A 12,205-nucleotide genomic window follows, 5' to 3' on the forward strand; every position below is an offset into this window, starting at 1 on the left:
CCTCTACTATTAACTCTACCCTGAGTGCGACAGTTTTACAGATATTCACAAATGAGTAAATATGTCCCCCTGCGACGTTGCACCCTTCTCCTCACAGAAACACACCCACAGGATAACCGAATCCGGAAAGAATTCTCAAACTAAACATACAGCCGGTAGGGAGCATTATTTACAAGACTACGCTGCTATTTACACTACGATCCAGGACCGGTTTTTGGAGGGACACATGCAGATGTTATGCATAGAGAGAGAGCGCGCTTGCCAACATCGATACACCAACCCACGAGTGCTCTGTGGCCGACGGCCTTTAATAACGTGCAGAGCACCCTTTCCCAGCATCAAAAGCACCACCCCACCACACAGTCAGCACCATCCGGTGCAGTCACCATTGTTCATTGGTATAAAAATAAATTCGACAACCCCTAACCCTGCAGGTGTCTCTTGCTCTTCTTGTGGTGCACTTGGTGGTAACTAAAAGTGGTTCACCTGTATGGCATAGGTGCCACGTTGACCCATAGGTCCATCCCCGGGTGGTGCTTGGCCGCAAACGAACTGCGGTCCATTGTGGGTGGCCACAAACATTGCGGTCCATATGGTGTATCGATCCCGGCAGCAAACAGCGAAAGTGCAGGCCCACAACTGCGCAGCCAGCACCTCTCTCTCCTCTCTCTCTACCCCAAAGCCAGATCCTCGGAGGTGGGAGACAAAAGAAGCAGACAAGTGAGTAAGGTGGTAAGGGCGCAAAAGTGCACGCAATATAAGGTAATGCACACTGGGGGCACATGGGAACCAGGTGAGACAGGTACGTTCCTATCGTACGCCCCCCCCCACCAGGTAACCTACATGGCCCCTCCCTTACCCCTTACTGCATCCACAAAACACAACACTACCCATAAACATCTACTTTACAAATCGACAAACATCCCTACTGTCTTCCCCGTTCCTCCCATAAACCAAATTCGTCTTCTCTCCCTCCTAACCAATCAAATTTGCCATTTTCAACTCTCATCAAAATTTGCCATTTTCAACTCAACATCAAAATTTGCCATTACCAATTCATCATCAGTCCCTCCTAGGGAGGGAGAGATGGAATCACCCCAATGTCTCATCCACGTCGTGATGCGTCTCACAAATCCTCACAGCAATCTCATTTCCTGCACAAAACAAAGAAAACACAGGTGTGGAGTCATCATCATCACCACAGGTAAGTGGCTGCGTATGGTGCGACAGGTTCTTCAATCCTAACTATTTCCTAAATGACTTTAACAACTTTACACCACCCGGGGTCTTCCTCCGGCCAAACCATTGGCCCTCTTACACTATGGGTTCTAAAAACCAATTCCCATTGGCCAAACTGTGGTGCTCTTCAATTTGGGGTCTCACTCCCCCGATTCATCTCCCGGTGCCCTCGTACAATTTCTGGGCTGTGGCGTGTACCTCTCCCAGTGGGTCTACCCACCTGCACCCCTCCACCACTGCAGTTGCCTCCGAGCTTACCTGCTCCTTACCCTAACCTATCTACCTGGGGAAGGCCCTCTGGCACTCTCCCCACTCCGTGCCCTCTCTGGCACTGGGCTGCCCGATCCACACCCGGGATCCTCAGGCACCCACTCACAACTACCGGCTCCCAGAGCCCACCTGCGGCCTCACCTGGCCGACATCCTCACAGTGGTGGAGTGCCCAACCAACTACACACACTAACAGGCTACACGCCCAGCCATTTCCACAACACTAATGCACCCATCCACAACACCATTCTGCCACCGCACCACAAATGCCAATATCCAACCACAATTTACCTGCACCCTCTACCTAACACTTACACTACCCGCCCCGGGTACTCGTGAAAGGGGTCCACTCTTCCCCCATCCACACCTTCGCACCACGCACACCACTCCATACCACTTACTCCAACTCTCTCCACACACCTGTACTTGCACACCTGTGCTCTCACACCTGGTGCCACCTGCACCCTTCTCTCCCCAAGCGCATTCGCGCTGATCCACACACTCACTACTCATACACTGCTCCACACACCTGTCCAGTTGCACACCTGTGCAATCACACCTGTTCAACTCTCACACACACGGCATCATCTCAGCTAACTACTCCCTTCTGAGACTTGCGCTTCCCAGTCGTCCCTTTAAACTATTGCGCTCCCTCGTCATTATCATCCATACTAATCTACCTGCGTCCCCACTACAGGTATCAGTCACTAACTAATCTTAACGTCACCTAATGTCAATCCTCGCTCGATCCCTACACACCATATCCTAACCCACCCGGGCTAGTTTTCACTGCCATACACCCCATAATCTAGTGCTCCTTTGCCCCCCTATATGGGAAGGATGGTGGATTTGCCATCCCACCACATCGGGGGTTTCTCACTATAAATTTTGCACATCAAATTTCCACAAATTAAAAATTTGCCAATCACTGCCCATCATCTGCCAATCACTACTGCCAATCCCTTGCCAATCATCTAATTTTGTTTTTCTCTAATTTTGGGTCCAAAACACTAACCTCATCACCCAGTCGACTCACTAATACCTCTCGGTGCGCCAATCCCTGTCCAAAGCCCGGCTTCGTAAAGCCAAGCAATGGATGCTGGTTGTTTTGTGCCAGCGGCTGGATGCGTCCGGCACTCGGTGCAGGGACGGGGGCTTACCCGGGCCGAGATCCCACGCATCACCTCGGCGTGGAGCCATCCAATGTCCCGATCTCGACCTGCCGGCACGTCTCAACAAAACGTGGTCGCCATGACGACCCTTCCTATCCAGCCGCCCGCTCCGCCTAGTGGAGCACGGACGCGGCCGTTCAAAGCGAGGCCCGGCACGCACCGAGGGCCCGATTCGGCTAAAAGTCGACCTAACCTCTAACCCGTGTAACGTCGATGCTTCACCTGCATGCTTACACCCCGCAGCCCGTTCCTTGCTCACACATCCAGCCGTGCTCATGCTCCTCGTACCTTTCCTTACACACCCAGGTACCCTCATTCCGCTCACAGCCTTGGTCACACACCTGACCACCGAACACTTTGGCACACATTCGTTGGTCGCACACCTCACCAAAACACCTCTTCGCGCCCCCTCCTCGGTCACCTCCTCTGTGACAATCACAGGTGTGCCCTCATTCACACACCCAACCACGTGCCTCACCACCAACTCCAGCGTGCATTCCCACTCACGCTCTACCATTCCAGGTGTGCATCCTTCCATCCCAGGTGTACATTCTCGCTCACCTGTCACAACTAACTCACGCTCCATGTCACTCTCACTACTTTCACCTCCATTCCTGACAGCGCACTCACCCTTACTCTTGACAGCGCACTCTTTCCCCATGCACCTGTCCGTCACACACCTTTCTCGCGCACACTCTCCCGTTACACCCTCCGTAACACTCACCACAGGTGGACACTCTTCCTTACTTCTGACAGCGCACTCTTTCCTCATGCACCTGTCCGTCACACACCTTTCTCGCGCACACTCCTGCGCACACTCTCCCGTCACACCCTCTGTAACACTCACCACAGGTGGACACTCTTCCTTACTTCTGACAGCGCACTCTTTCCTCATGCACCTGTCCGTCACACACCTTTCTCGCGCACACTCCTGCGCACACTCTCCCGTCACACCCTCTGTAACACTCACCACACCACGCTTCCATGTGCTCCCTCGCACACGCGCTACGACCGACTCATTCTCGCCAACACCCTCACTCCTGGGCACACACTTTTTCCTCACACACCCCAGAGTCGGACTTTCTCGCACACCTCCTCTTTCGCACACCAGACCTGTCACACACCTCACCAACGGCCTCTCACGAACACCCGGGTCCATCTCGAACCCCAAGCCTCTTAAATCACCTGGCGCATCATACGCACGACCATATTGGTCACCACTTACACCGGGTCCTCTTCCTCTTCGCTTCTCCTCCATCACCTGCGAATCCCTCATCCGGTTAACGAGCACATCACGATCCAAACACAGACTTTGGACCAATTCTTTTATCTCCTCTTTTATCTCTTTGTTATCCCCTCTCCGTCGCTTCTTAATTTCGCTCACCCCTTCTTCCACTTCTTCTAATTTGTGCCTCACCTCTTTTATTCCCCGGTACGTCTCCTCAAGCTCGTCCTCCAAGGCTACCTTGACCGTTTCCATGTGCGTCCTCACCTGCCGGTCCTTCGTCTCCATTACCTCTATCACCTCGTCCAACCTCGTTGTCAGTCCCTCACGTACCGTCTGACACTCCCTCTTCGTCGCTATCAAGTCGTCTTTTAGTTCTTTCTGTGTCACTTTTAACCCTCCTAATACCGCAGTGTTCCTTTGAACCTGCTCCGTTAGTTCTTTTTGTCCCTCCGTCAGCTGTTCCACCTCCTGCGTCAGGACCTCTATGCCCCCCTGTAACTTTACAGTCCCCTTTCTCACCTCCTTCTCCATGTGCTCCTTACAGTGCCTCACCTCCTCGCGCACTCCTCCGACCTCCTCACTCACTCCTCTTCTGATCTCCTCTCCCATCACTTGCATCTCCTGCCCAGATGCCACCCTCATCTGCTCCATTTCCTCCCTGTGAGCATCCAGTTTGGTTTCTACCCCCATTCTGACCCCCTCTATCTGCTGCCCCATTTGGTTAACTTCCCTTTCCGCTTGGTCCCTCATGTCCCTCAATTTGCCTTCCATCCTGTTTTCTAACCCCTCTAACCCATTTTTCACTCCCTCTATCTGATTCTCCTGGGCAGCCATTCTATTTTCTACCCCCATTAACCCCTTTTTCACCTCTTTTATCCCGTTGTCTAACCCCTCAAATTTGTCGTCTAACTTCCCAAATTTCTTGTCTAAACCCTTAAAATTATTGTCTAACCCCTCACTGGTACCCCTCGCTTCGTCCCTCATTACCCCCATTTGGTTTCCCAACCGCTCACTATCAGCCCTCATTTGCTCACTATCAGCCCTCATTCCCACCATTTGTTCCATAAGGGCCCTCATTTGCAGGAGGAAAAGGTTCGAATCCACCAGGGGCGCTGCCACGGTCGCGGGCGCGGTGACCAGCGAGGCGCCATTTTGCGCGCCCGCTTCTTCGTGCGTGACGGCGCTATTTTGCGAACCTGCCGCCCTCACTGCTTCGCTCTCCTCCTGTCCCTCATTTTGGTCCTGGACCGACCTGCTTCACTCTCCCCTACCGGACCCCAGCCGTCTTGATCCGCCATAGCGCGACTTGCAAAATTCGAGTTTCGTAAAACAAAACAAATTTCGGCCGCTCCAAATTTTGACCAAATTTTTTTTTTTCCTCTATTCGTTTTTTTTTTTTTCAAAATTTGGTCGGGCCTCGAATCTCACTCCCGACACCAATTGTTACAGACACGACTTTGATGTTAAGGTGGGCCGAGCGGAATGGCCGCCGTGTCCGCACAAATTACCCGATTGTACTCGAACGTCGACGAAGCCGCGCCACGCTGGCTCAATAGGAAAGAGAAGACACCCGGCTGGGTTATAATGACACAATACGACACCAGGGGTTCAGTTCTCAAGACCTCCGGAGGTTATATTCGTGCGGAAGGTCAGATTACAGGGACGAGAGGTACATCATAGGAAGACAGGCACTTAGACACAACCTTATATTATTCCCGACAGACCACAGAGAAACAGGACAAAAACTGACTCACACGGGGATTGATGACAAGGAAAGCGGGTATTCGATGGCCAGCACAAGGTGCACCTTGTGCTCAGGGACAGGATGGCGCGGCCCAACAGATGCAGGAGGTCTCTCAGCGCTCAAGGTGGCGTCTTGTCGTCTCAAGCTGGGGGCGCATCTGACGTCACATCCGGCGCGTGGCCGCGTATATCCGGCGGGGAGTGACACGCCCTCGGCTCGTTAGCTCCGCCTCGTGGAATCGGCACGTTGCTTCTCATTGGGTGCGTGCGGGGGGGGTTACTGGCTCCGCCCCCGACGAGGAGCTGACAGCCAGCCCCTTCGGGGTAACCCCGTGGAGCGCATGGTCTGGAGCTAATCGAGCCGGTGTGAGGACGCATCCTCCCCCGCTCCGCCGCCATCCCCTCTGTTGTTGTTGTAATTGTTGTTGTAGTTGTTGTTGTAGTTGTTGTTATTGTTGTTGTTTGGGGAAGAAGATGGGAGGAGGTATGGGAAGGTCCTAAACTCACTACTGATGCCATATAATCACATTCTGGTGCAACGAAGAGTCATAATTAATGGAAACGAGGCCTTAACTGACATAGATTAAGAATAACTAGGAAGATGTCCGAAAGTTGTCTACATGTGGTGCGGTGGACCTGGGCACGACATTTAATGGGGGAATAAGGGGAAGGTCGGCTCTACTGATTGTTATTTACATGCAATGGGACTAGGGAATGGGGGACTGGGGAAAGTTGGGGAGTATTGGAGAAAATAGGGGAATATTTACAAGCGGATATGGAGGCCAAATTCCATATTCGCAACAATATATATATATATATATATATATATATATATATATATATATATATATATATATATATATATATATATATATATATATATATATTGTTGCGGATATGGGATTTGCATCCATCCATATCCGCTTGTAAATATTCCCCTATTTCCTCAATACTTCCCAACTATCCCCAATCCCCCATTCCCTAGTCCCATTTTCTGTAAACAACACTCTGTAGACCCAACCTCCCCCTATTTCCCCCATTAAATGTCGCATCCAGGTCCACCGCATCTCCCGTAGACAACTATAGGACATCTTGCTAGTTATTCTTAGTCTTTGTCAGTTAAGGATTCGTTTCCATTAATTCTGACCCTTCGTTGCACCAGAATGTGATTGTATGGCACCGTTAGGAAGTTTAGGACCTCCCAATACCTCCCCGCAGCTCTTCCTCACGGTTCAGAAACAACAACAACAACAACAGCAACGGCGGCGGCGTGCACAGGGAGTGCGCGTCCTCACTCCGGCTTGGTTGGTAGGGGGTGCTGGGAGGGCACGAGGCCTTCCCCACGAGCCGCCATCAAACATGTGCTCGACGGGGTTACCAAATAGGGGCTCCATGTCAGCTCCTCGTCAAGGGCGGAGCCCGGTAACCCCCACACCCAATGGAAGCGGCGGACCGGTCCCATCTGGGGCGGAGCCAACCAGCCGAGGGCGTGTCACTCCCCGTTGAGCATGCGCAGCCGAGGGAGTGGTGACGTCAGATGCGCGCTGAGCTTGAAGCAAGAGAGACGCCACCTCCGAGCGCTGTGAGGCCTCCCTGCATCTCTTGGACCGTGCTTGATCCTGTCCCCGAGCCAAGGTGCACCTTGTGCTATCGACTACCTGTCCCTTCCTGCCATCAATCCCTGTGTAAGTCAGCCTTGTTCCGTTTGTCTGTGGTCTGTCTGGGATAAGATAAGACTGTAACTAAGTGCCTATCTCTTCTGTGCCTTTACCTCACTACCTTGTAATCTACCCCTTTTCTCCCCCACTGTAATTATATCCTCCTCCGGAGGTCTTGAGAACTGTACCCCTTGCGTCGTTTCATCTATCCCAGTCGTTGTGTCCTTTCCATCATTGATTTAGCATAGCGCGATTTGGTCAACGTCCGGGTGGAATCGGGGTCTAGTCGGGGAATAACTGTTAGGTCGCGGTAATACACCACCGCTCGGTCAAAATAACATCTAACCGCGATCCGTAACAATATATATAGCCAAGTTTGGTCACAATCCCTTAAGCAGTTTCGGAGAAGAAGTTGCAAGTGTTTACGGAAGGATGGACGGACGTGCCATCGCATAAGCTCCCGTGAACTTCGTTCCAGGTGAGCTAAAAAAAAGGCAGGGTGGAGATTTAAAAAAAAACAAACTATGGCAGAGATAACAACCACAGCAGAGATTAAAAGTGAGCTATCGCCAGCACAATGAACAATCCTTTGTGTACTTTTACATGTTGTCATATATACACAGTGCTTTCAAAAAGGGTTCACACCCCTTAACTTTTTCACATTTTGTTGTGTTACAGTCTGAACTAAAAATGGTTTAAATTGAAAAAAAAAATTGTCAACGATCTACACATAATACCACATAAAGCCAAAGTATAATTTTTGTTGTTAGAATTGTAAACAAATTAATTACAAATTAAAAGCTGAAATGTCTTGAATCAATAAGTATTCCACACCTTTACTGTGACACTCCAAATTGAGCTCAGGTGCATCCAATTTTTTTTGATCATCCTCGAGATGTCTCTACAACTTGATTTGAGTCAACCTGTACCCAATTCAATTGATCGGACATGATTTAGGAAGAAACACATCTTCTTATATAAGGTCCCACAGTTAACAGTGCATGTCAGAGCAGAAGCTCCACCAAGAAGGCAAAGGAACTGTCCGTAGAACTCCGAGATAAAATTATGAGGAGGCATAGATCTGGGGGAAGGGTATAAAACAATTTCTAATGTTGAAAGTTCCCAAGAGCACAGTGAGCTCCATCATTAGGAAACGGAAAGAATATGGAACTATGGAGACTCTTCCTTGAGCTGGCTGTCCGACCAAACTGAGCAACCTGGCAAGAAGAACCTTGGGAGGTGATCAAGAACTCAATGACCACTCTGACAGAACTACAGAGTTCCTTGGCTGAGATGGGAGAACCTGCCGGAAGGACAACAGTCTCTGCAGCACTTCACAAATCTAGGCTTTATGGGAAAGTGGCCAGACAGAAGCTACTCCTGAGGAAAAAGGCACATGGAAGCATTCCTGGAGTTTGCAAAAAGGCACGTGAAAGACTATTTGAAAATAAGATATTCTGTGGTCTTATGAGACGAAAATTTAACTATTTGGCCAAATGCAAAGTGCTACATCTGACCGAAACTGAGAACAGCTAATCACCCATCTATCACCATCCCTACTGTGAAGCATAGTAGTGGCAGCATCATGTTATGGGGATGCTTTTCAGCGACAGAGACTAGGAGAATGATAAGCATAGAGGGAACAATTAATGGAGCCAAATACAGGCAAATCCTTGAGGAGAACTTGCTTTAGTGTGCAAAAGATCTTACACTGCGGTGAAGATTTACGTTTCAACAGTACAATAACCCTAAGCATACAGCCAAAGCAACACTGGAATGGCTTCAGAGCAAGAACGTGAAAGTCCTCGAGTGACCAAGCCAAAGCCAGACTTGAATCCCATTGAGAATCTGTAGAAAAACTTGAAGATTGCTGTTCACCGACACTCCCCATCCAACTTGACAGAGCTTGAGCAAATCTGCAAGGAAGAATGGGAGAAACTCCCCAAATCCAGATATGCAAAGCTGATACAGACATATCCAAGACTCAAAGCTGTAATCGCTACCAAAGGTGCATCTACGGAATATGGACTCAGGGGGTTGAATACTTATGCAAATTAGATATTTCTGTATTTCACTTTTAATTATTTTGTAACGATTTCTAAAAAAGAAAAAAAAACGTCGATTTATTCCATTTTAAATTAAGGCTGTATGTAACACAACGAAACGTTAAAAAGTCAAGGGGTGTGAGTCCTTTCTGAAGTCACTGTATATAAATGCCATTGTCTATCTCTATCTCTCTATATATATCTATCTCCCTCTTTTTTTTCTCTGTCTCTGTCTCTGTCTCTGTCTCTGTCTCATGCATGGCCACATATTTTACGTTACAAACTCCAAACTCGGGGTACAGATACAACTTGGTGTGGGTGGCCGGGGCGGGGAGTGGAGAGGGCGTAAATTATCCATGTAAATGTGTACGTGTTGCACTACCGGTGGTGGTGGCAGAGGGTATTACAATTACCTTTTTTACCTAGGCAACGCCGAGGTTAAAGCACTCTTCGCACGGGTAAATTTGTCCTCCTTCCCTTCTCCCGCCGCCCCCCCACCCCAAAACAGAGGGGCCTGTCAAAGCCTCCCCCTCCCCATCCCCACCCCCCCCCCCCTCCCAAAAAATGGCTATTGTCATTTTAAAAGCGTTCTCGAATGGACATTAAACGGGTCTCCCATCTGCCAGCATTTGTTGGTGAGCGTTAAAGATCCCATGGCGTCATTCATGAAGAATAAGCGAGCTCCGGCACTATTAACAAATTTCAAATTCCTGCCATAACCAGCAGAAGGCGTTGCATCAGCGGCACAAATGCGCCCTCAGCCAATGATGCTACCCTGCAGCCTTATGCTGTATACGAATGAATGTTGTGTGGCTCACCAAGGAGACGAGCCTTATGTAATTTAGACTAGCTGGGTTAAGATGTCTGGTCCATGTGTTCTTCCTCTGTCAACTGAACAAGGAACCATGAGGAGGAAGTTCCTACATCCATTCTACGATGTTCTATATGAACTCCATAATGTCATATAGCCGCTTTGTGACGCTCTATGGTGGTGTACAGGTACAGCCACCTATAATAGTTAGTGTGAGGAGCACCAAATGCGTTGCCTGAAAGGGGGTGGGGGGGGGGGGGGACAATAAAAGCGCATGCTGGCCCTATAGGGGAGAACTTTCAAGCTGAGACTCCAACAGATGCCTCCATGCTGGGGGTCTTGACACGTGGGAGAATGCAGCTCCAAGAATTCCATCTTTTGAGAGGGAAGACGCAGAAGGTACGGTTTCGAGAGTGCCTGGCCGATCCGTGCGGAGTCACAAGGACGAATTAGTTGGATTTTGGTGAAGATCCGGATTGGAGATTTTTAATTTTTTTTGTGATTTTTCATCAGAGATTGGGCCAAAAACGATACATAGGACAAATTTTCAAAAAAGTTATGGATGAGTTGTGACAAAAATAAGTGGATGAGTTGACTAAGTGACAAGAACAAGCCGATTCGATTTTCGTACAGCATCCAGATCCGGCCGATCTCGAATCAGTGGGATAGACACAAAACGTAAAGTGTCGAGGATCAGCCTGGTGAAGGTATTCAGGTACGCGCTCTACCGATGTACGGAGTGTAGCTCGTGTGACAAACAGCAGATCGAATGGAAACGCAAAAGGAAAATTTCATGTCGAATGAAGAGGCCATTGACTACTGAGGCTGGACACGTCCCGAACCTCTTGGGAAATCCCCGCAGCGCATTGTGGGTAAAGAGCCATGCGCTTCCGACAATCTGCTCACGAGGTCACTTTTGAACGAGAGCGAGACGTTCGGACTGGTGTGTGACGTCACAGAGCGCCTCTCGACCCGCTTGGATGGGAAATTACAGGCAAACTCATTCAAAACGTCAACGCGTCGAATCAACGTTCCACTCAGAGTTCGAGTCCGAAATGCGTCTCGTACTCGGGAGGACAGAGAGAATAGCCAGAGAGACACGTGATTTAAAATACAGTTCGGTAATTCGTGCATTTTAAATTCAATTGAAGAGAAGTCGCATCTCAGAACTCCCCCCGCCCCCTCCCCGGATCCCGCACAAAGGCGGCACAAGTTGAGATAAGGGAGTAACATGGGAGAGTAAACACTCGGGCATATCGGCATGTACCTCACGGTATGAGAAACACAGAGCGATGAGAAAAGGGAGATGGATAATCATTCCCTACCATCTTCTGACCCTCTCTATGGCGCCCATGACCCTCCTGATGTCGTCTTTGGCCCTGCTCCGCGTCTCCGCTCGGATCGAGCGGCCGGACATGCCTGCGGTTACGATAGGGATACAATCGAGGTGACGTTCCTTTCGCCGTTCGATCGGCACCGCTGCCTGCGCCTCGCCCGAAATCGAACCTGCAACGTTTCGCTGTCTCCACAAAGGGGTCCGCACTGCGCATGCGCGGCCGGAGGGAGGAAAAGCTTTTTTGTTTGAGCGCCGGATGGTGATCGATAAGGTGTGCAAAGGCGATACGTCATCCGGTTCGAGTACAATTCGTCCTCTGGTAGAGAACAAAGGGTGTATATACGCCATTACGGACGTGTACAAAGGCTGTACATATGTCATGACGCACGGGTAAAAGGCAGTATAGCTCGTGTGACACTGTTACACACGCCATTACGCACGTGCAGGCTACAAGGCCGGTATTCGTCATGACGCACGTGTAAAAGGCAGTGGGACGTCATGACGCATGTGTAAAAGGCAGTGTATACGCCATTACGCACGTGTACATGGCCGGTAATACGTCATGACACACGTGTAAAAGACAGTGCATGTGCCATTACGCACGTGTACAAAGGCCGTCAACGTCATTCTGCAAGTGTATATAAAGGGTGTACGTCATCACGCACGGATCCACCGATTCCTTCCCGAACTGCGGATCGTGGTGT

At 49.8% G+C, this 12,205-nt stretch overlaps 1 protein-coding gene across 2 annotated transcripts in view; it reads right to left on the reverse strand.

Annotated features, from left to right (window-relative positions):
* LOC137425258 (B-cell CLL/lymphoma 7 protein family member A) overlaps positions 1–11,952 on the reverse strand; it is a 35,104-nt gene extending 23,152 nt beyond the window's left edge. Inside the window, exon 1 of one of the 2 annotated variants that reach the window (XM_068113497.2) lies at positions 11,491–11,952. In XM_068113497.2, coding sequence (XP_067969598.1) covers positions 11,491–11,882 — 392 coding nt within the window. In that variant the 5' untranslated portion in view covers positions 11,883–11,952. The remainder of the gene's footprint in view (positions 1–11,490) is intronic. The other variant, XM_068113496.2, reaches the window with a different exon arrangement.
* Positions 11,953–12,205: the final 253 nt, after the last annotated feature.

Source organism: Myxine glutinosa, chromosome 4, assembly GCF_964187855.1.
Source record: "Myxine glutinosa chromosome 4, kmMyxGlut1.1, whole genome shotgun sequence".
In the NCBI taxonomy this organism is placed as follows: Eukaryota; Metazoa; Chordata; class Myxini; order Myxiniformes; family Myxinidae; genus Myxine; species Myxine glutinosa.